The sequence below is a fragment of the Copadichromis virginalis genome, linkage group LG20, assembly GCF_057382275.1.
Source record: "Copadichromis virginalis isolate Kocher_CV1m ecotype Utaka linkage group LG20, C_Virginalis_male_GT1.1, whole genome shotgun sequence".
In the NCBI taxonomy this organism is placed as follows: Eukaryota; Metazoa; Chordata; class Actinopteri; order Cichliformes; family Cichlidae; genus Copadichromis; species Copadichromis virginalis.
The window spans coordinates 21,478,361-21,502,837 of NC_140637.1; the positions used below are offsets into that span (position 1 = coordinate 21,478,361).

General features: G+C 39.6%; 2 protein-coding genes across 2 annotated transcripts; both read left to right on the plus strand.

Annotated features, from left to right (window-relative positions):
• Positions 1–2,975: 2,975 nt before the first annotated feature.
• On the plus strand, positions 2,976–13,858 carry LOC146684751 (uncharacterized). The gene is made up of 17 exons (XM_085443316.1): positions 2,976–3,284; positions 3,915–3,930; positions 4,011–4,112; positions 4,231–4,319; positions 4,430–4,519; positions 4,624–4,726; positions 4,973–5,166; positions 6,215–6,277; positions 6,361–6,427; positions 9,926–10,095; positions 10,187–10,234; positions 10,313–10,358; positions 10,469–10,620; positions 10,730–10,798; positions 10,880–10,931; positions 11,066–11,173; positions 11,387–13,858. The coding sequence occupies exons 1-17, from the start codon at positions 3,141–3,143 to the stop codon at positions 12,238–12,240; spliced, it is 2,367 nt and encodes a 788-aa protein (XP_085299442.1). The 5' UTR covers positions 2,976–3,140; the 3' UTR covers positions 12,241–13,858.
• Positions 13,859–14,967: 1,109 nt separating this feature from the next.
• Positions 14,968–24,145, plus strand: LOC146684752 (interleukin-17 receptor C). Its single transcript, XM_085443317.1, has 16 exons — positions 14,968–15,293; positions 17,391–17,418; positions 17,525–17,656; positions 17,854–17,916; positions 18,030–18,130; positions 19,488–19,581; positions 19,665–19,703; positions 19,814–19,944; positions 20,030–20,092; positions 20,176–20,230; positions 20,347–20,567; positions 21,732–21,779; positions 21,871–21,922; positions 22,102–22,197; positions 22,290–22,328; positions 22,501–24,145. The coding sequence occupies exons 1-16, from the start codon at positions 15,165–15,167 to the stop codon at positions 23,292–23,294; spliced, it is 2,085 nt and encodes a 694-aa protein (XP_085299443.1). The 5' UTR covers positions 14,968–15,164; the 3' UTR covers positions 23,295–24,145.
• The last annotated feature ends 332 nt before the right edge of the window (positions 24,146–24,477 follow it).

Here is a 24,477-nt window from a genome sequence, read left to right on the forward strand (position 1 = left end):
GCACAGTGATATCAATCAATCAGTCAATCTAAGATACTCCTGATCTTTACTCGTGTGTATAAATCGCACCCATCCAAAGAATCAATTTCTCCCATTCCAATCTCTCCAGGCCAAAGAGCCGTCAATGGACGTCAAGGACAAGATTGTAGAGCTGCACAAGGTTAAACTGGGCCGTAAGACCATCAGCAAGAAGCTTGGTGAGAAGGTGGTGGAATCATTTGGTCTGGAGCTATATGCAAGATCTTGTGTTAATCACCTAAAGGCAGTTGGGAAGACAGCCACCAAGATCACCATTGAAGCGCCTTGAGGCGACTTTTGTTGTGATTTGGCGCTATATAAATAAAATTGAATTGAATTGAATTGAATTGAACATTGGCTGACTTGCAAATCAATTTATAACATATATTTAATGTTGGGGTTTTTTTTCTGGATTTTTGATTGATATTCTGTTTCTATTTATTAAAATGAACCAAACTTGATATGATGTGATCAAACTTGATAATTCAGCAGGGGAATAAATAATTATTTACCTCACTGTTTAGCAAACTGCCAACCTGAAATACCAAAGAAAACCCTTGAATGTGTAGTTTAGCATCTAGCTCTTGATGCCAAAGTGACCCGTTTGTAAACAAATATTGCACCTCATCCAAATCAAGATTTAGCTGATGCGTCTTTGTAAACAAACTATTGTAAGTTTATGTGGGCATGTCTCTATCAGATCTGTACATCAAGGTACTTTCTTACCATAACCTGAAGGAATAAGTCCATATGACTCTGCCGCTCCATAAATGTTGTTCTTTTAATCCTTTTTTGTTTTGGCTGTATACTTTGCTCACGTACACATCCATGTATCATAATGCAGAAACTATATTTATTTTGGTTTGAAGTGTTTACACTAAAGATGTGACCAAACTTCAATGTGAATAGTCTGTCTCGTTCTTCTCCCACAAAGCTGTCATTAGTGTTGGTCCAGGTCAACTGCTGTATTCACCGCTTCTCCAGTCTGACCCTCAGAGGCTTCCTTCAGAGTTGCCACAGGTCTTTGGGCGTCTGTCATAGCTGGTGTTCTTTGAATTGATTTATCAGATTTTGACACACCGTTTGCTTACTGCTGCCACATAAGCTTTTCATTAGTTTAGTAACGGATTAGACTCACATGCAATAGACTGGCAACCTGTGCAGGATGTAGCCCGCCTCTCGTCTCTCTCGCCTCTGGGACTGTTGGGATAGTGTCCAGGTTCCCGCTCCCCATTTTGATGAAATGGATAAGTGAGTGGATACTTGCTTGGATTCCAGGTGGTACTCACTTCTAAATGTTTGCACATTATTATCCTTGTGCTTTTCAGTTACATGTTCCTTTACCTTTATTGTGTAGGTTATGTCTTAATAGGCACTCTGCAGGCGTGGACCTCCATGATCAAAGGCAGGGACAGACTTTTGTAACTGTTACGGCCAGGCGGAGAACTACAATGGAAGAGAAACTGGTGTCTCATTAATGTTTTCAGAATCAGAATCAGAAAGACTTTATTTATCCCCAAGGGGCAATTAAGATACAACAGAGCAGCATGACGTTGAAGATAAGGACAGGGCATAAACAGGCTATAAGTGTGAGATAATAAATGCACACAGAATATACAGTATACACACAGTTTTAAAATTAAAGTGACTGAATAGGTGAATAAATGACTTTAAGTGACTAAAAGTGAATAAAGTGTCGGCAGTATAAAAAGAGTGTAGAGTAGTTGAAGTTTCTGGTGTGGGAAATGGTCTTATCGGCTGGAGAGTGGCTTCGGGGACAAAGGTGGCTCTCCTCCTCTCAGTCCTGCAGGAAATGCAGCGGAGGCGGCGCCCAGAGAGGAGCCATTGGAATGCAGGGTGAAGAATATGAGAGGGGTCGTTTTGGTTTTGCTTCCTTCTTCTGGTTTGTTTATTTTTTACCATTGTCATTTTCTACTTATATATACATACATATATAAAAGTGCCCCATGGGCTCTGATGCTGTGCACCAACACCACTTCTGCATGCCTTCCATCGCTCTATAAATATTCTCTGTGGTCCACTTCTTTCCTCTCTTGTCCCCCCCCCCCCCATAACTTTGATGCTTTTCCAGTATTTTTACTTACTGCAGTTGACAGCAATAGTTGTCTCAATGTGCTTTGTATTGTAAAGTATATAAGTCCTGTGATATTAAAAGGAAGGCCCCAGCAATTCCTAAAACACTTGGTGATGGTGGAGAGGAAGATCTCTCTTTTAATAGGAATATATCTGTGATAGAACCGGGCTCAGAGAGCAGCAGGCAACTGCTGAGACCTGTTGGGAGGTGAGAGGAAAGAGAAGTGAGACAAAGAGTGCATAGAAAGACAAGCAGGAGGCATAGGAGAGAGTAGACCAAAGCTTATGACATGCAGTGCTGTATGAATATAGGGGAATGGAAAGAAAAAGAATAAGGGAGTGCTTATGCAACATGGAGAGGGATGATTTAGGCTCACTTGATCCAACCCCAACTATAAGAGTTAGAAAAAAGAAACGTTTAAGGCCTAATGTAAAGTAGTGAAGTTGTTTGAAGTCTCTGTCTCCCACTGTACTTTTAAAAAATAGTATTTTAAAGTTTTTACGTTAAATTCTAAGGTTGACTGGATTTTCTTTGATACTACAAATTGTTAGTTGCCATAAAAACTGTTTTTATTCAATTTAATATAAAGTGATAAAACAGAGGCGACTCTCCATATCAATTTCTGAAAGCAGTGGATTATCCTTAAATATATATTTTGATATAACGCCGGGATTACTACAAGCAGCTCTGTGCGTATTGTATTTCAGAGTGAGCATCATCTCAAGTGTCCCCATTCATCTGTAAGACTAAACGCTTTTTTTCTCACCCCGCGGTCTGGGACTTTAATGAGAGGCGGAGCTGCGGTGGCAGAGATTATTCATGAAAAAACACTGACATTTTTTCAAACAAACGCCTTCGGGTTTTAGTCATTTGCCAGTTAGTGGCGTTTGAGAACACAGAAAAAACAAGCCGACTCCTTTTTTTCCAGCTGATAACCCCACAGGCAGATTTCATGAAACTCTACGGCGCTCTGACGCCAGACAGCAGGAAACCTAACAGATGAGCAGAAAAAACGGACCGCTTCGTGATGACACGACGCACTGGCCCTTTATTGCGCGAATATTTCAACTTCAATATGTTTTATATTCGTAAAATACATTTTCCCGCCGCCTTTACAATTCTTTGCTTCTTAGTGTCTCCGGTGATGCTAAAAGATACCACAACGTGTCGGGTAAGTTAAACACAGAGCGCACTACAAAAGCGAAACGAGCAGGATTTATTTGCGTGAAATGACTGTAAACGCTAAATGAGAGTGTATTATTATTATTTCCAGTCAAATTAATGAGTGTACTTTAATCTTTTGCTTTTATTTTGTATGTTTGAACATCGGTTCAAGTTGCGCAACCGTGTTTACAGAGAGGAAATGTAAATTAAATCAGAACACAATGATTTAAGAATCATTTGAATGACTTATTAAATTTATAACAATGAAAACACACGCCAATCAAAAAAACCAAGACAAAGAATCCTCCCCAGAGACCAACAGTTTCTTGCTGTGACTGATCAAAAATGGGGGACTTTTTTGCTCACATCTTTGACTCTTTATATCGGAGTCACGCTTTTATGTGCAATACCTGATTAATGTGGTTTGAATTAAGCTGACTGAGACTGTCATTGGTCTGGATGGCAGCATATGTTGCCCCCAAACCTGTATATCGCTTATTATAGCACTAACAGTGCCCTCACAGATATCCAGTGGGCCATTTTTCTTTTTAAAATGACATAAATGTCTAAATGTTCTTCCTTATTTCTAAATATTTCCTAAACATAATTTTTTTTATCTTTGTTCTCCTTACTTTAGATTGGAAACCCAAAAGGTAAGTTATTTAATTTCTTTGACTTTTCTCATTGTGAAAGCGTGTGATAGCCGTCCTAACGCTCTTCTGTCCCTGCACAGATCATGTTGATGAAAGATGCCCTGTGGAAATGATAAGTTCTACTATCACTGGGAAGGCTTACTCTGAATGTGTTTCTGTTTATGTCTGGTTGAAAGCTGAGGGTACGGAGTGCAACCATGCCTTCAAAGTTCACATATCCACTTCAAACACACATGTGGATGTATGTCACCACCTATAAAACTGTTATGTGGCACAACTGACAAAGTTGTTTTCTTCCAGATTTTAACAAGAGCCCAAAGCTTAAAATTCTCAGTCCAATTAAGAAGACACTTAAGCCTACCCTGAAAATACTGCCACTGAAAATACAGGTTGGTGTTACCTTTGCAGCTGCACCGAAGAGTGAGAAATGTCAGTATGACTATGCAGTTCATGATGTTAACAGGTACAGTGGTATCATCTCTCATTCTCTCCATCTCAGCGTGAGAATAAAACACGTAAAGGTGAAAAGTTCAGCTGTTGCAACTGTAACATACCGCAATTACCAGAGAGAAATACCAGTCGTCCCATGGTAAGATGGCTTTTTTCCTTTGAACTGCTAAAATATTAAGCATAGTTTTATAGATAAATATAACCTGATTGTGGCTGTTTTTTGTTTTGTTTTTTCATTTGCAGTGGGTGCTTGAATATGACTGTGTCAAGGCGAACACTGGAAACATTGTTTCTGTGCTCTACAGCACAAAGTCACTAAGCTGCAATGTCACTTACAGAGTAGAAGGTAAAGGTGATCTGGAATCTGAAATACAATCTGTGCATTTCTCTACTGGATAAATAAACTGATTGTTTCCAGACAACATGGTGTCATTTGATATTTTAATTGTGGTTGTGAACAGAGCAGTGAACATATAGATTTAGGTTGGTGGCTTCATGTAAATCACATAATTTCCATAGTCATCAAAAACACTTAGTGACTCAACATCATCCAGTTTTTCAAATATTCTGTGGCTTGTTTTGTGTGTGACAGAAAGCCCAGACTTCGATCTGTCTGTGGATTCGTCATCTAAATCTATCACTGTTGATATGAAGAGAAAATCCATCAACGTCACCACGAAGAATGAATCTTTTACTGTTACCATGAACACTGAGGAGGTCTATGTCAGACACTGTTACAAAAATAAAAGGACATGCGCGGGCGAGACCAAGCGGCATCCCCTGAAAGTGAGTATTACGGGCAAGTTTACTTATTACCTTGTTTTTGGTAGTGTTTGCACACTCGTGTGTCATTCTGTCTGTGAACACGATGGCTCGAAAAGTTTTTAAATAATTCTGATGTTAACAATCCAACAAAATTTGGGTTACGTCCACAAGGTCAACCAAATGACCGATTGGTTGAAAATGGGCAAAAAAGAATATAATTTAGAAACTATTACCCTTACAAATGTGGTGTGTATTGTCAAAATATAGAAAGGACCGCATTTGACATTTTACGTCTCTTTCAAGGTCAATATATTTATCTAAAGGTCAAAGTGGTGATAATGCTCTATAAAGCTATTTCACATGACAATAATGTGTCAGGATGGGTTACTTTTTGAGTATAGTTAATCGTAAGTATAGTTATTATGGTGTTGTTACGTAGGTTACGTTTAACAGGTTATAACTGTTTAAATACATAACATACTGAATACATGTACAATGTGCTCAAATAAGTATTATTGTTTGAAAACAACATACACTGGTGATTAAAATCTTTTTTCACTTGATATTTACTACTAAACATTTTAATTAATTAAGTTAACAATCCAATGAAAACTACAGATGCGCTATATTCACATAAATTAAAACTAGTTACACTCCAAATGAGGTAAAGTATATTAAAATGGGTTTCAAGTGGGCAAATTATTGGCCTGCACGTTGCTCTTGTTTTTACTGCACTGCAAACGTCTTAAAATATGTTTAAAAAGAACAAAAAAAATTAAATGGAAACATAAAAAAAAATACAGTTGAATTCCCGCAATACTCACTTTTTAAAAAACAGCAATAGGACTGACCAAAAAATTGTACAGTAACACCAAATATAAGAAACAAACAGGCCAGAGTTAAACAGAGTTAAACAAAACACAAGTCCCTAGAAAGTAACCTAAAATCACAGAGAACATCTCACACTGGGGCAAGGCCGAGGACTCAAAGTGGACTCAAACGTAAATATTCCATAAGAGAGTGAGCTCGGCGCGATTTGTTTTGTAATGTGTTTGTGTGTGCTTTACAGATTGATACGTCCCAGTCAGCTGTTCTCAACATCTCTTACCTGCTGCCCTGTGTGTGCATAGAGGTGAGCTGAGTGTAATCTTCAGTGGAGCAGTATTTTATGTTGTCAGTATTCTTTCTTACACCAGGTCTTGTTTGCATTGGCAGGCATATTACACCCACACCGACGCAACGCGGCGTAAAAAGTGCCCCATTGAAGAGACGGGAGTCATGGGTGAGTGTGACTGAGAACGTTTTTAGGCGTTGTGATGTTTAGAAAGGGAGACAAGAAACTTTTGAATTGAATTCTTTTTTAAAACGCAAAATGTGAAAACAGGACAACACCAAGCAGATGGTCCTCCGATTACATTAAACTATAAGTAAGTAACCAGGTTTTAGGGAAAGAAAGAAAAAACTGCACACAAGCCAGAGGGACGCACTTCTGTTTGAAGACAGCATTAAAACCGCGCACAAGCGAAACATTCTTCTGCGTGTCTGTGTTCACAGCATGATTCAGATAACTTAGGACCTGAATTTACTGGTTCCTAGTTATAGCTGATTCAGTAGTGACACAGATTCTTCAAGATAAGGCAGTTTAATAAAGTAACAAGTCAAAGAGAATAAAGCCCTCAGGGAAATGAGAACTCAAAGGCTGGCATGCAAAAATGAGTCCCGTCACAGTTTCATGGCAATTGAGAAACCAAATCCCATAACTTCAGAGCCCGAGCTTACCCAATACTTCTTATCCAAAATTGACTTTTTGAATAAGTATAAGGGTGTCGTCATTTTGCCCCTTCTCAAACTCCCTAAGACCTGGTAGTACGTCCTCCTCTGAGCTCTCTCTCTCTGATGTGTGGCCCTCCTCCACCTCACATCCTCACAGCACTCAGTGTGACTCCACTTCCACATTTCTGAGTAAAATCCTGTCTGCGTCACTCAGCCCTCTATCATACCATCCATGGTCATTGTTAATAGTGGGGAGCCATGACCTCACAAAACAGGTTTATGTGAGAGTTGGGTCTGCAGAATGGAGTTTAAAAAAAGAAGCTAGACTCTGACAAGTTATTTGTTAATATGATGTTTTAGTAATCAGACGTGTTTCTGTCATCTAACTCTTTTAATTTTCATAAAGTAAAACTTTTTTAGTAAAACTAATTGGAAACAATGCATCACATCATTCTGTGATCAAACAACAACAAAAAACCCAGAAAACAAACAAACAATTTTGAGGAAAAATTGAAAGATGTAACATTTAAATTTGAATTAATGAAATAATAAATAAATATCCAAACATTTTTTCTTCTGGCTCTCACGAGGATATGCCAGTCCTCTAAAGCTAGGACTTCTGGCTTAAGCCATTTCTTTGTATTTGCTTTCCTGTCCATTAAACTTATCAAGAATCAAAGTAGGTCGTTATTTTGTAAACTTGCAGATGGAGAATTTAGAAATTCATAATTGTACAAAACAAAAAAGAAATATGTTATTATTTGTCCTTAATAAAGCAACTAATTCTGCAAATAATAGTAATGTGTTCAGTTTTGGACACGTCCAAAATATGTGGTAAATGCCGGCTTTTTGGAAGCCACAGTTTCTCCAACAACAAGAAGCTTTGGAAAAGGAGCGCTCTACAGCTTTTAAAGTGCTTATCTGTGAAATACTTGATAAATACAAGGCTCTTCATCATTCCCCTTGTCTTACAATCTTTCACAATGCCAAAAAATGCAAACCTCACACAAGCTACAATATCACACTAAAACAAAACAAACTGACTCTTGTAATGCAGGATTCTGCAGCGTACGATGTTGCAGATTTCCGTAAGCACATCTGTGTCAGTTACTCCCATCCTCTTCCATTGTTGTGTTCAAGGAAGTTTTATTGCATTACCAGAAAGTGCTGCCAACTTTTTGTTGCAGTTGCAGTGGTTGTGTTCTCTAAAGTGGTTGTGTTTCATTCATTTAGATTGAATACATATTAAAGAGATTCATTTTTATCCGTATGACAAATACACGTAATTACCCACTTAATTAACTGATTGAACTTATGATCTGAGCTTTGCGACATGATGCGTTTCCTGTTGGAAGCAGCCATCAGAAGATGGGTACAGTGTGGACATAAAAGGGTGGACGTTGTCAGCAACAATACTCAGGTAGATTGTGATGTTTCAATGATGCTCAGCTGATACTAAGGGGCCCAAAGTGTCCCAGTAAAAGGGGCTTCACACCATTACACTCAAATTCTGACTGTGATCCAAAGGTCACAGCACAAATCGAGACTCATCAGATCAGGCAACATTTGTCTGCCATTCTGTTGTCCAGTTTTTTGTTCTTAGCTGACAGGAATAGTATGCTGCTGTAGCCCATCAGCTTCACATCTAGATGTGTTTTGCATTCAGAGATGCTCCTTGGCATGCTTTGGTTGTAACAGTGGTATTTCAGTTACTTATTGTATTCCCGCAGGCTTGAAGCAGTCTGGCCTTTCTCCTCTGACCGCTGGCATCAACAAGGCATTTTCACCCAGAGCTCTGCCACTCCCTAGATATATTCTCTTGTTTACACCATGCTCTGTAAACCTTCCAGATGATTGCGTCGGGAAAATCCCGGTAGATCAGCTGTTGTAGAAAGTTGTTTTGACCCTGTCTGCATGCATAAATACGCTGAATTACTGCCATGTGATTGGATGATCAGATATTTGCATTAACAAGCAGTTAAACAGGTGTACATAACACTCTGGGAGGTTAATGCAAGTTTCAATATGTGCTGTTATGGGGACTTCTTTGTTTGTTTGTTTACGTAAGATAATACAAAAGAATTATGTTGCTGTATCCTTTTAAGAGATAATATTGTTACAGAAGTTATCCAGCAGAGCAGCTGTGACTCCATTATTGATAATACTGCCAGCCTGCTACGCAGTAACTGATACAAGACGCATTTTTGTATTAATATGATAACAGGATTTAACACGTTTCATGGTACTTATATAAAGCTTTTTCTACTCAGGTTGAGCACTTGAAGCACTTACTACAAGCCTCATTCACCCATTAATGCAAGTGCCTTTTGTTTTCTATGTCTAAGCACTTTTAAACTAATATTCATGCACTCACCCTCTGATGGATGCGTCGGGAGAAACTTGCCGTTCAGTATCTTGCCCCGAGCTACTTAGACATGAAGGTTGGAGGAGCCAGAGTTCAATACACTGACTTTCCACAGCCTGTTCCACCTACTGAGCCACAGCCGTCCCAAATGAGTTATAAAGCACTTTTAAAAACAGCAATAAAGTGCTGTACAATAACACCAAACATAAAAGGCAAACACAGGCCAGAGGGTAAAAGACTCTATAAGAGGCCCGAAAGTAAGAAACCCCCAGATTTCTAGTCTTAACCAAACTGAACAATCCTGGTCTATTTCTTCATTCTTTTAGTGTTGTTATTAAGTTGTAGGTTTATAGTTATGGAACAAGAGACTCTTGCAAATGCAAATGCAAAATTAAAAGTGTCTTCATGACGATGAACAAGAAGGTGTTCATTTTTTTTGTTATTATTTTTGTCTGTCTCGTTGTCTAAAACTGACCCTTAAAATGCATATGTTCACATACATCTGTGCGTTCATGCATGTCTGTTTGGTGGTGTTTATTGTGATCCAGTGATACAGGTGATACAGGTTGGCCAACGTTTGCATCCCGGGAATGTTATTGGCATGTTGTTCTAATGTTTTTTGCGTTAACATCGCCTCAACAGATGCCAGAGATGCGTTTTCCTCCTCTAAAATCACTTTCTTCACGGACGGTTTTACGCTGTACACACTGTGCCCCAGCCCGCTGAACATCTCTGCCTCCCTCTGCTGGATGCAGCACAAACACCTCTGCACGCCTGTGCTTAACTCCACCCTGGAGAAGAAAGACAGTCTTGTAAGCATAGCAGCATCCATGATGAATATTTGTGGAAAAAAAACATTTTTGTTTGTTTGTTTTTTAAACACCAATTTTGACTTTTTAACAGAAATATGACACTACTGCAGTGGACAAACACCCTCAGATGTGTGTGCAGGTGAGAAGCACCTAGATGCGTTGATTGGAAACTACCGCTACCTGCCGTTTATTCACAGATGTTAATTCGTTTTTACAGCTTTCTGTACAAGGAATACGCAACATCTCTTGCCCTTTTACAGCAGGTGAGTGGGTGGATGTGGGATGGAGGAATTCTACTAACAGCTCTAATAAGTCTCAGGTTGTTTGTGTGCTTTTCCCTTATGCACTCAGTCTTCCTTTTTGTCCCCCACAGATACGCCTTCTTGGGAGGTCTCTATTGGACCTGGAAGGCAGATGATAATGGTACATGTCAACTCTTTTTCTCCAGCAACGTTTTCAAGCCAACTCTGTGTCCTTACTGAGAGGGAATGCACAGCTGTAGGGAAAGCACATTCAGTTACAATGGTTGGTAAAAAAAAAATATGCATTTTTAATACAGATTAAAAAACAAGGAAAAAATTCATGCTAAAGGACAAAAATGTGAACATGTGTGCATATGTTCTCTATTTTATAGGAAGGAAACAGAAGTGAAAAAATAATAAATTTGCCTCTTCACTTTTATTCTAAAAATCCTTGCGTCCAGGTAAATATACATACACACATACATGTATGTATTTCTGGATTTTATGCATTTTATCATCTATATTCTCGTGCTGTTGTTCAGGTGTGGCAGTCGGATCCTGTTCGTCATGGAAGAAGAATTTTCTGCCTGGACTGTAAGTGTGCTCACAAACCTGAATCTGCCAGCATAAGTTGGTGCATCTGAATGTTCATACACACACACAACTCCTACAAAGTAAATACATTCACCATTATCTGTTTTATTTATTCTTTCCTGTTTTTCTTACAGACACCCACAATAGACGTGGCTTGTATGCGGTGGCAGTTCTGATATTTGTGTTTGTAGTTGCGTCGTTTGGAATTTCTATCCACCGTGCTACAAAGAGGGGAGCTGCAGGTTAGTTCATTTACCTCACTGCAAATCATGTTTTCATATGGAAACCATTTACAGTTTCAAGGCACAGGCTAATTTAAATTGAATGACTACTCTGCCTTGAATTTATTTCAATTCATTTCTGTTATTTTAGCTTCACTGTTGGTCTTAAAGGAGCAACTAAAAGACATAAAGGACATGCTTCCCCCCCCCCCTTGTCTTTTCCGATAAATTTAGGTTGGCTGTATATCCAGAAGCCACTGCTGCTGGTGTGTTCATCAGGTCAGTCGGACCATATCTCTGCTGTGTGTGCATTAGGCTCAATTCTTCAGGAGGAGCTAGGTGCCACAGTACGCACACCTCTGTGGGCCCAAAACTCTCAAAGCCAGGATGAGTCGGGGCCTGGTGTGGCAGATCTGGGCCCACTTCCCTGGCTGTATGGCCAGTGGGATGCTGTCTGCAAGGAGCAAGGAAAAGTGCTTGTAATTTGGAGTCCTGAAGCCAAGAAAACCTATCAGAAGTGGACAATAGAGAGGGCAAACACAGATCAGAGTGAAAGAAAAGAGGTAGACTGCAGAAATGCACACACGAAACATGAGAAAACCAAGGCAGAGCTGGAAGAGGATGTGAAGCAGAATGGAAGAAAATTAGGAAAATTTAAAAAAGAAAAAGCTGTTGGAAAAAAAGATGGTGCTAAATTATGTGACGATAAAGACTCGTACCGACAAAAGGAGGCCTCTGCATTGATAGAGCCAATGTTCACAGCTGTGCTGGCTCGCTTAAAAAGGGTGCTGCAGGAGCACAAAAATCAAGAAGTTGTTCTTATCTATTTCCAGGGCCTTGGCCACAGCAAGGATATCCCAAAAGCCTTCAGGGAGGTCCGTCAGTACTGCTTACCCCAGGATTTCAGGGGTTTAATAGGGGAGCTGGGAGAGATGACAAGAAGTGTTGAATTTAGGTGGCACTGCTGGCCCAGAGTCCTTTCTAAAGTGCTGGCAATATGGCTGGCACAGAAACTATCTCAGAGGCTGCAGACGCTCGTGCCTCAGACACAACGAAATAAAGTGCAATCAAGAAAATATCCTCGATGAAAAAGACATTACATAAGCCTGAGAGCAGTCTGAAGTGGCCTTTAGCTGCCAGACCCTGAACTGTGCAGGTGTATGTGTTTCTACACGGGAGAAACACTACCACTACCGTGGAAAGCAGAGAAGTTTTAATCTCAAGTTTCAAAGTGACAGAAGTGGGGTTTTTTTGTTTTTTGTTTTGCTGGAAACACGAGACACGGGAGCCGGTGTTCCATTGCAAACTCCTGAAACCCTCACTCTGTACGAACTATTCATTACCGAGCTCTGCTGTGTCCAGTATGCCACAAGATGTTTTGCATGTTAAGAAGAGGTAAACACTCTGTCCTTTGCACAGCATTTAGCCTCTGACAGAGGGTTCTTTATATTGCTTTCGTGACTGGAGCCCTAGTGAACACCTGTCTTATCTGCACGAATATGCTAACCACTATGAAAATCTTGTCGCAAATAATACCCCACTTTTTTCATGAACACATTTAATGTTTCAAAGTGTTGTGACAGCACAGGTGACAAACTGCGTGACTGCTGTTTACAAAAAACCGTCAAATTTGCATAAGATTTTCTAAACACAGACATTAAGCCAAAGCTTTCATGGGATTTCCACTTTTACTGCAAATGTAAAATGTGCTTCACTAATTAGAAAGTAACTGCATTCATGTGTTTATCTTTTTAGCCTTTAGTGGGTTTGATAGCTTTTTGTAGTAATAACTCCTATTTATGACTGGGGCTACTTCTACAGCTGTGTCTACAAGTGTGTTTTTTGCACACATACTACCTCCTGCATTTTAAAAGTGAAGAATAATTAACATTTTGGCCTTTTTTTGTTGTTGTTGTATTTTTTCCCCATTGTGTTTTTCGCTATGCTTGTTATTTAATGAATGGAAACGAAAAATGAACATGAATGGTAAGAGTTGGCTGGGGGACTCAATGAGACAGAAACAGATAAAGCCAGTATTATTCAAATTATCCAACGGAAAACATGTAGTGCAGTGGTTACCTCAAAATCTCAGAGCATTAGAACAAGAAAACCGTGTCTGTGGTACTTTCCCATGTCTTATATTTATTGCAGAAGTTTTATGAACTTCAACGGTGAACATTATGCAAAGTGAGTTTAAACAGAAAAGTGACATCTCATCTGGATCTACAGACAAAAGTGATTGACCTTTGAAGAAGTGTTTGTTCAGTTTTAGTTATTCCCTGAAGCTGTTTTCCCTTCTTAAGTATTTTAAGGTGGCATTAGCCTGCGGCACTGTTTGCATTATAAGAATATGTTTTGAATAAAAAACAGACTGCTTGACAAAATAATTACTTTGACAAAGTATCTCTTTAATTGCAGAAATTTCTTTTTTCTGTATTTGTCGCCTGTTTTATGAACTTCATATAATAAGTTGTTTGTTCATTTGAGTTCCGGCAGCACATCACCGAGCAGGAGCTTGAGTGACAGACTTGCTAGACAGGATTAATCGTGAAGTAAACGTCTGCTGCATGATTTAGCAACCCACAGCAAAGAAAACACGAAGGTTTCCATGTAAGTTTCTAGATTCCTACAAGACCTCTGGAGGGTAGTTTGATGTAATACTGTAGCTGCAATAAAGCCACAATTTTATAATGTTACATGAATAAATACATAAAATAAATACGTAAATCAAACAAGTTACATGTCTAGCTAGTATCATTTTGTTTAAACTGCAAAGGAGGGCATTTACTCTGGTAATAGACAAATGTATATATGCATCTGCATGGTTTGCATATCTCTCTTAACCTCCTAGGACCTGGCATCCACATATGTGGACATCAATTTTGGGTTATTTAAACCAAAATAGTCAATTTTGTTCTACAAGGGCCTGATATCCACTTATGAGGACATTATACTGTTCGATTGAAATTTTAAACGAATATCTTCATATGAGGCTCTCATTTCTCTTAAAAACAAAATTCAGGTAAAAAAGAAAAAAAAAGGAAAAATCTGTTATTTCTTTGTTTTTACATTCATCGGGTCCCAATATGCCCAAATATCAAAGAGAAATTAAAAATGCGAGCCATGAAAGAGTTTGGGTCTTAGTTGTTTAAACAAGCAATGTTGGTCATGTTTCAGGTGCCATAAAATGAGAAGTGAAACGAAAGAGTTTGTTAGTGCAGGTGTTTCAGTTTTCTTGATAAGATTACTAATCTAACACACAGTGTGGACCAAATTGGCATGTTCAGTTAGAGAGAAGTTAAAGGAAAACGGAAAAACGACTAAGCAGCTTGCAAGTGAAAACAACAACAACAACAACAACAACCATAAAGGATCCATCTACATCATTATTGTCACGATGATGGCAAAGTTTAACTGAGCAACATAATGAAACTCTTCCCGCTGACTCATTACGACTGTTTTCAATCTGTTGCAAAAAAAACTCTCAAAGAACATAAAAAATAGACCATAAAAATGTTGGCAAACACGTGGTTGTTGTGACCGTTTAAGATAATGAAAACTAAACAGACTTTTGTTCTGATCAGCTTCTTGTTACTTTTTGACTTTCTCTCTTCACAACAATCAGTGTGAGTCATGTTGCCAAGCAGGTTTGTTTTTACAATTTGGTGTGCGTGTCGCTTTATGTTTATGTTGCTGAATGATGCAGAAACTCACGTTGCAGCTGACAGCTTTGCCCCCTCCTCCCATCAAACCTGCGCAGGTGGCGCAGCTACACGCCCAACTCCAGATTATTCAGTTATCAGGAAGGGCGGTGAAGCAAAATCCCAGGAGCCTCACGACGCGTCGCTACTGTCGAGCTAGACATGATCGCGATTTTCTCGTCCTGCCGAGCTCGGTGCTTTAAGTCTAAGAAGCTCTGATTTTTATGTGTCCCGTGAGGAGGGGAGCGTAGCCGTGGAGCAGGAGACGTGCGTCGGAGTGAAAGGGCTTGTGCTAGGCGCACTCCAAAAATATGGGTCTCACACGCCGGTGGGTGCCACACGTGGTCTCCCTGCTGTTATCGCTGTGTTTCTGGCTGTTCGTGTCGGCAGGCGCGCTGGAGATTTTTGACCAAGACACACCTGAGTTCACCTGCAGCAAGGTAAGTGGGAATCCTGGGAACTGAGAAATGTTTCTTTTGGAATCAAGCGGTTAAAGAGTGACTCTTCTCTATGGGGCGAGAGTATTTATGACTGCTCAGTTTTAAGCTTGTAGCGCTTGTATTATGTCTACTATAGCGTCATTATCAGGTCAGACATAAATCTGTCTAATAAAATAAAAACAACGCAAGTTATGGGCGGTTAATGATTTAAGTGATCTAACTATAAAAGTGTGTTACCAAATTTTGTTATTGCTATCTATTTAAAAAAAAATGTAGGTGCAAAGGGAACAAAATTTACTGTGCAAACGTCGTCTTCTTGGAAAATTAGGATAAGAGACACCCTGTCCTGAGTCAGATGTTCATTACTTATTTACTCATCTACCTGAGTCTGGCACCTTACTCCGCCACTCCAATTCCGTGGAAGGTAGCTTGACTTCCCTGAAACTATTGTGTCAGAAATGGCAGTATTTATGCACATGATGCAGTATGTAACATTACTTACATAAATCTTAACTGTCTTTATTCCATGACTTTAAGCGGCAGTGAACATCATTGACATCGACATGACATTTTCATAGGCGTTGCTGATTTGTCAAAGAACAGAGATAAAAGCATTCAAAGCAAAAACACGGAGCATACATAGAAGAATACAACGAAACATAAGCCTTTAAATCCAACATTGAATAAACATAAATGTGCACGCAGGAATGAAAGCAAATAAGTCATTGCAGTAGCATCAGATAAGAGTTAATATAGTGATGGCAGGATGAGTATGGATCCTCTTTAATTCTATAGGTGTGCGCAAAAATAACAGAGTGGTGCAAGACACATATCAGGAGAGAAACCGTGATGGAGAGTGACAGATAGGTTCAAGCTGGTGGTGGGATTTCATCCGTTATGGGATCTGAACCCCTTGTTGTTTGCGATGGTGATGGACATGCTTATAAATGAGATCACACAGGAGTCTCCATGGACTATGATGCTCACAGATGAGTGAGAGTAGGGAGCAAAAAGAAGGGGAAGCTGGATAGGAGAAGGTTTGCACTGGAGAGAAGAGGAATGAAAGTTAGTAGAAGCAAGAAAGAATACATGTGTGTGAATGAGAAGTAGACAGGTGTAGGTGGTTTTAATACCCGGGTTCAACCATCCAAAGCAACAGAGAAGTGAAGGAGAGTGCAGGCAGGTTGGAGTGAGTGGAGATAAGTGTCAGGGTGATTTGTGGTAGTAGCGGATAGTACAGGATGGTAGCAAGAGTGAAAGGGAAGGTTATTAATTTGGTAGTGAGACCTCCTGTCGTCTGTGGCTCTGATGCCAGATGTCAGTGTAGCTCCCAGAGTGAGCAGGTGACCATGAGGCAGGAAGCAAAATACAGCAGCCTGCATTTAGCTTCAACCCGAGGCTATCATCCCCCCCACTCTCTCTCTGCTTTTCTGTCTACTCATCACTGTAATAAAGGCAAAAAGCTCCAATATAATGTTTTAAAAAAAGACAAGAAATTGAGGTGGTGGTAGAGCTGAAGATTTCCATTGGTAGTGAACAGGATGGACAAAATTAGAAAATAATACATCAAAGGAGGAACTCAGGTACAGTACTTTGGAGAGGCAAAGTTGAGTTGGTTTGCACATGTGAAGAGCAGAGAGAGTTGATAAAGTGGGCAAAGGATGCTGAATATTCAGAAAAGAGGATGATGGCGCTGGGGATAGGGTCAGATGGAGGCAGAGGATTTGCTGCGGTGACCCCTAAAGGGAGCAGCCAAAACAAGGGGAAGCAAGATATTGTAGAAGAATTACTCTACTACTACTGCAAGAGAAAAGTAATAACAATAAAAAATAGACAGAACAAAGGAAATATAAATGCATAAAGTTTTTTTTTTAAATAACCGAAATGTTATTATAAAAATATTTGGAATCAGGCTTTCAAATATCTGAAGCTGCTCACTACAGTTGTGTGATAAATTGAAAGCGTTTAACTTAGTTTTTAAAAAATATGCAGGATATGTCTCTATTTACCAGACATTTTACTTACAATTGTTGACATCAGTGGTACCTTTTAGATGTGATTCATTCAACTCTCGTTCACATTTTATTCTTTCTTCAGGGTTTGACTGACTGCCATGTGGATCAAGGTAGCAGCATGATCAGTACTTGCACATCCACTCTCACTGTTATCATCTCAATCTCAATCCCAAATAAACCTTTTTGTCTAAAGCAGAAACGCTCTTGTTTTCACAGCTCCGTTTTCTGATGACTTCCCTGATCCATACAGTAAAGTTGACGTTACACAGTTGCAGCTCGAAAGTGTTCTCTGCTGTTCAAACAAACAGAACTGCAGTCTTTGCCTTCAAGTCACCATCACTCTACAAGGTAGCTTTGCCATAAATCATTTTGAGAGACTACTGGGACGCACATTTCATAATGATGTCAAGCATCATATTTGATGGCAACGCTCTTAATGTTAAAATGTTTTCCTGCATTCTTATCATAGCTGTCGAGCTTGTTAACCTGTCACATGTCATGAACTAATGTTGTATTTAATGTTGCTGACATGATGATGATCCAAGCTGACGAAATGGGTATCGTGACGGATGTTTCTGAGGAGTCGGGTGATGACGGCGAAAAAGAAGGTGTGTGTGTCAAACAGCAGAACAAAGTTTGAGTTTGTTAGCAGTTAGAATCACGTGCTTCGAGCACAAAAAATGTAACATATTTTTCCATGACATTTTTCTCTATATTACAGATTTTGTGAAAGTGCATTTTAGTGTCCCGGGAACGTTAGACTGTTGGAAGATACTCTATTTTAAACAAAGCAACACCACTGTTGGCAAGTCGACATATAAGGTAACATTAGGAAAGAGTGAAGGTATTATTTATTGTCTGATTTGTTTTTATTCGGGATTAATTAAGTAATCTGTGGGGTTGGAGACTATATTTGTTTTGTTTCACTACATGAAAGAGACATTTAAAATGTCATAATCATTCAAACAACAAACTCTTAACTATCAAACATGGCAAAATAGTGTCAATTTTTCATGTTTCAAACGTCTGAGTTTAGGTTTTCCTTCTTCGGTTCCAGTCCAGATAGTAGCACAAGTAAGCATAGATTGGAATTGCGCCTCAAATAACAGGGAATAAGTAACACGTCACACTTTTTTTTTTTTTTTTTTAGGTTGTTGCAAAATTCTATAAGGAAGTTGCTTGTTAAATAAATAACTGGAAACAAGCATGAAGAGGATATTAATACAAAGATTAAACAGAAGGCTAGGGGTATTTATAGACATATGAGGTAATCAGTTAAACACGGAGGGTAACAAGACATGACAGCAACTAATTTAAACAGTGACAAATGAGGCACTGAAGGGTGCAGCAAACTTATGAAATACAAACAGTAACTAGAATTAAACCAACAAGTACTAAAAGCAAAGTAAATTCAAACCTGTACAATAAACTAAAGTAAGAGTAATAAAATCATAATGCAAGCAAACATAGCAGACAGAAACCAGAACTCGCACACAAATTAAAAAACACAAACCCCCAGACACGGCACAACCCCACACCTCCTGGAGCCCACAAATGGCCTGCATTTGTATAGCGCTTTTCTAGTCCATAGGACCCCAAAGCGCTTTACACTACATTCAGTCATCCACCCATTCACACACTGGCGATAGCAAGCTACATTGTAGCCACAGCTGCCCTGGGGCGCACTGACAGAGGCGAGGCTGCCGGACACAGGCGCCACCGGGCCCTCTGACCACCACCAGTAGGCAAACACGGGGTTAGTATCTTGCCCAAGGATATTTGGCATGCAGCCAGGAATCGAACCACCGACCTTCTGATTAGTGGCTGACCTGCTCTGCCACCTGAGCTACAGCCACCCACAAGAGGGCGGGCCCATGTTGCTCTTTTGGAGCTCAGACTATCAACCATTAATTAGAGATATTTTGTTGCTTAACAAGTGCACTATTTTTTTGGGGGGGGGGATCACACCTCATTTGTACTTTGCGCTTCACTTGAGTTGAATATTCAATTAAGGATGTTGTTTTAAACTGTTCTATTTTTATGTTTCTGCCTAAGTAACAGATATGAATGCTTTCTCCATTATGGATAGACTCTCTGCATTCTCATAAACTCAATCTAAGAGCTTTACTATATACAATTAAATGTTTTAAAGTTTACTACATATTTCCTGCACTTCCAGCTGCTGTTGAGAGAAAAAGTGCAGTTCGGCAGTCCTGTTATGGTCAGTGTAGACTCAAAGAGTCAAAATATGACACTTCCCTCTTTAAAAAATGGTGAGTTTAAGTTAATGGGAGCAAAAATATGATGAATTGTAGAGCAGTGTTACCCAACATTTACTACACCCTCTGTTTTTCAGTTTGTGATGAGGAGCCTAACGGAACTATAAAGGAATGTGGTAAGACACTTTCAAAACCCAGGAGTAAAATGCAGGCCTGGTAAAAACGATTTTACACCATTGAGTGAGTTGATCCAGCCAAGTTCTAATTTATGACTATTGAAACTAAGGTCCCAGACTCTGTGTGAAAGATCAGGGGAGGAATGTCAAACTGCAACTTGTAAAAGCTGATGTCAGACAAGGAGATGCAATCACATGGCAGATGGTTTGGGATAAAATTCCTGCAGAACAGCGTGAATGGGTGGGTCAATATTTTGTTCTGGTAATGCAAAATCAGCATCATGCATGTTTATTTGTTTGTTTAACTTTGTTTTCATCTTTGGCAGCCCAAAGAGAAGGATGAGGTGGTCATACCATCAGACTTTGTTGCACCATGCCTGTGCTTCCAGGTAAGCCAAAATATTAAGTGACAGCTAAGCTATTGGAAAATACATAAATATATATAATATAATAAATATAAAATTATTTACAGGCATGGTGGAAGGGATCATTAAGAACACAAATCTGCCCTTTCAAAAACAATGAAGGTAAATGGTGTTGCCTGACATCAACTTCAGAAGACATTTGCATGGGACATTAATTTTCAGACATGGAGAATTGCATGTTGTTGTTGTTGGGTTTTTTTGTTGTTGGTTTTTTTTAGGTGCACTCGAAAATATGCAGCACAGTGTGTCTGCAACTTTGGTGGAGTCTCAGCTGAGGGATGGTGGCATAGGGCTGATCTGGAATGTAAGTGCGCCGTGTATACTGGAAGCAGAGGTGTGGCTGTGCAAGAAAGGCCAGGTGGGAGGCCAGTGTGAAGAGGTGATGGGTTCCAGACAGAGACTACAAGCTAAATGGGATGAACGAAGCAACAGATACTTGGTAAAAACAGCAAAAATCCTGAGTGTGATGTAATGTAGTTTTCATGAGCCACTGTTATAATTTTGGAAATGACTGCTATGAGTCAATATGTTCTTTTCACTGTGTCTCCAGAAAAACAATGCATTGTTAGCACCAAAAATAAACTTTAAACCTTATAGTCAGAAAAACGCAGAAACAAAGAAGCAAATAGGATTTTTTTTCCCCTTCTTCCAAATGTAACAAACCAGAGATAAAGCAGACAGCAAACAGTCAGTTAAGATTATTTTAATAACTGGAGTCTTATTTCTGACCATCTTCCTCATTTTGGGCTTAACTTCATACAGAGCTGCCTTGTTTGCCTTGAAATATCTCTGTCATGAGTCACTCAGTTCAAACCATCCTCTGCCTTTTACATAACTCAGACAAACAGATACCTACAGAAGAATGGCGAAACAGTTCCAAGCTTGATTCACCTCAAGAAAAAACAAAGAAAAGAAAGAATGTGTCCAACATTTAAATAGATATTCAGTTGTACTAGAATTTGAAGTCTCAACATGAAGTTTTAAGGCTTAATTCAGTTTGGGGGGGGGGGGGGGGGGGTTAATTCAACTCTAAAAATACAGTTTTAAACTAGAATGTTTAAAATGACTGGATTAGCCAATAAATTACCAGAAGGTTGATTTAAACACACCAGAAATTTAGACATGCTTAAAAAGCAGAACCATGGGGAACGTGAAGCCATGACGCTTTCTTTTATCATGATCACATAAAAGAGATCACATTCATGAGCGGTGATCTTACAATATCAGAACTAGATGAAAAACAATTTGTAACAGAGGTTTTATAAATGTCTTGAGAATGCAAACTTTCTATTTTTGTTTTGTTTCTTTTAATCCTTGAAATATTTAATGTCTGCGCATCATCCAGTGCCCCAATGTGTGGGAACAAAGCTTTTACAAAAGTTTTTTCAACTGGCTGCAAGCAAACAACAGAAAAGAAAAATGCAAGTCAGGTGATGCGTGAAGAGCCTCTGTCAGTTGCATTTGTTGATTTGAATGACATGCTGCATTTTGTTCTGTTATGATGGTTCACTGAAGTCAAAAGGATCGGTGATGAATCTTCTCTTTTTTCTTTATCGCTCTTTATTGGCTGTGATTGACTATGACTTTTCTTTGAACCCTTCAGCAAACCGGAGAGTTCAATGTGCCATCTCACCCTCTGCTATGTGTTCAGGTGATCAAACATAAAATTATTCATGAAACTGTGAATGCATTTATCACTATACAGACTGTGCTAACATAAACGTCTGCCTTTATTTTTTTAGATGAAGATTAACGGGACAAAATCACTCTTAGAGCCCCAGTGTCCGTTTGCCAGTAAGACTGCATTGCTGTCTATTAGATTAATGGAATAATTTATTTTTTTCAAGCAACATCTAAAAAATCCCACTTTCTTTCATTACTATGTAACAAATAACCAACTACATAGTGACCTTTTAAAAAAAATAGAACATTCCATTTCTTTATTAAAGTTTCATATTTTCACATTTTTACAGCATCTCGATTGCGATGGAGCGTGGTGCTCATCATTGGATTACTACTCGTGTGTTTAGCAATACTGGGAGCGTATTTAATACAAGGGATTCTACAAGGTCAGTTTCCTGTTCGAGTGTCACTGAAAAACAGAATAATTGAATAAGTGTTCTTAGAAAATATCTTGAAGGTATCTTTGTTTTCCATACAGGCTATGTTTGGAAGTGGCTGAAAGACGAAGACGTTAAAGGTAGGAGAAAGCCTGATGTTAATTTCACACTGGGCCACCAGTATTTCCACATTCCTTGTTTTTGTTTCCAAGCTTACTTGACTTTTATGCCATAATCTTGATTTGAGTGATAATTCTCTGTAGATTTCTTTGATCAAATACTGATTGTAGCCATTGACATCTGCTATTTCAGGGGCTGTGGGCGGTGTTCATGTTGTGTTGCTGTACCCACCTGATGATAACCCTTGCCTGCCAGAGCTGTTGTGTCATTTGGGCTCATCTCTCCAATCACTGGGCTTTAGTGTGTCTCTAGACCTGTGGAGCCATGCTGAGCTCAGCATGCTGGGACCTGTGCCGTGGCTCCACTCACAACTTGATCAGCTACAAAGGCAAGGGGGCAAAGTGGTGCTAGTCCTAACCCAGGCCTCCTGGACAAAGGCTGAAGAATGGGGAGCTCAGCGCTCAGAGAGGAAAAGACATGTGAAAGAAGAAGAGGCAGGAAGAGATTACCCTGGGTCTTCTCGCTGTGCAGATGTTTTCAGTGCTTCACTGAGCTGTGTTCTAGCAGACTACTTACAGGGCCGCGCTGGCGAACGGTTTATGCTGGTGCAATTTGAATCCCTCCCACCTGAGCCCCCAGGTAGTTTCCGACCGCTGCCAGAACTTTTCCGAGGCCTGCATGTCTACAGCCTTCCATCCCAGAGCCTGGGTTTCCTGACTGAACTGGCTGGAGCTCGTCAAGTAGCTACTGCATCAGCCAGACGGAAAAGAGCAGGGGGGCTCAGGATGGCATCACGGGCTCTAGCCCAGAGACTGTCAGCATTCACAACAGGGTCAAATGTATTACGCCTTGTGGGAGTGCATCAGAGTTGTGTTGCCGTAGGAGGGGAAGACTCTGGGGAAACTGTGCCATTGCAGCCCAGTCTTATCACACCCCCATCCAGCCCTGACACGGACCTGCAGGGCAGTGAAATGGAGTGGGCCTGACAATGCGACAGGACAGCTATGGTTCAGTTTTGGGATGAGCAAACAGTAATGACACAATCTGAACGGTTGCTCATCATTACCTTTGCTACTTCAGCTTCTTTATTTCAGGAAAAACTCTGGAATCCTAGCCTGTTGAAAAGGAGGCATTAAAAAAATCAGCCCTGCTCTAGGAAAACAATAAAATATCACCACTTCCAAAGAAAAAGGTGACAGCAGATCCAAAGGTCTGTGATGACTATTTTTGAAAAGTAGCATGGCTCAGGAGGGCTACAAAATGAGAGTAAAGTGTGGAGAAAAACTCACTGTGTGCACACACTTCTGTTTCTATGACACAACTACACACTTGTACTACTACTGCAAGTAAAAGTTTGTGAAGTTCATGAAAAAAATCTGCAGCACCTGTCCCATTTTTGGAGATTGACATGCATGTATTTTGGCAATTTTGCAGACTGTTAAGAACAACTGGAATTTCTGCATTGATTATTCATAAAATGTGTTCATCATCATCAACTTATACATGCTATTACATGTCTTTATTGAGCACGGTGAGTAATAACTGGCAGAGCAGACGGGAAAAAAGTGAGTGAACTCTGTTTCTCTACCTTTGTTTTAACATTTCCGATAGCTGCTAATGAGGATTTACCCCCCCCACCCCCCCCCACCCCCCAATACCAGTTCTGTATAACTGCGTATCAATGCGCTGAAAGTAATGAAGAAAAAAGAAACCATAATGTTGTGTTTCTGACTTTATATATGTAAATATATTTAACCAGTTTGTCTTGGCATGTTCATTTTGTTTTATACTGTTTTCGTTTTTTCTTGTTGTCTTAAATAAAAAGCTAATGTTGGTATGTCTTTGTGGCATCAAAAGAATAAGCTTCCTTGCATTTGCAGAATAAGCTCGTTGACATTTGTTTAACATGCATATCTGTGAAAGCTTTAAGAATAAAAAAAAAAACACATTACAACAACAGTTTTTATTAAATAATGGGTTATTTTTTTAACATGTTGTTATTATTATCATCATCAGTTAGGGGGCCTAAATGCATCTAAGCTTTAATTATGCAGTTAAGAGTCAAGCCCGGCATGGTGATAGAGTGGTCACAGCAGGTTTCCTGGTTCAAATCCTAGCTGAGGCCTTTCACACCACCTCCACAGTGTCTGGAGTGGGCTTTCTTCCACA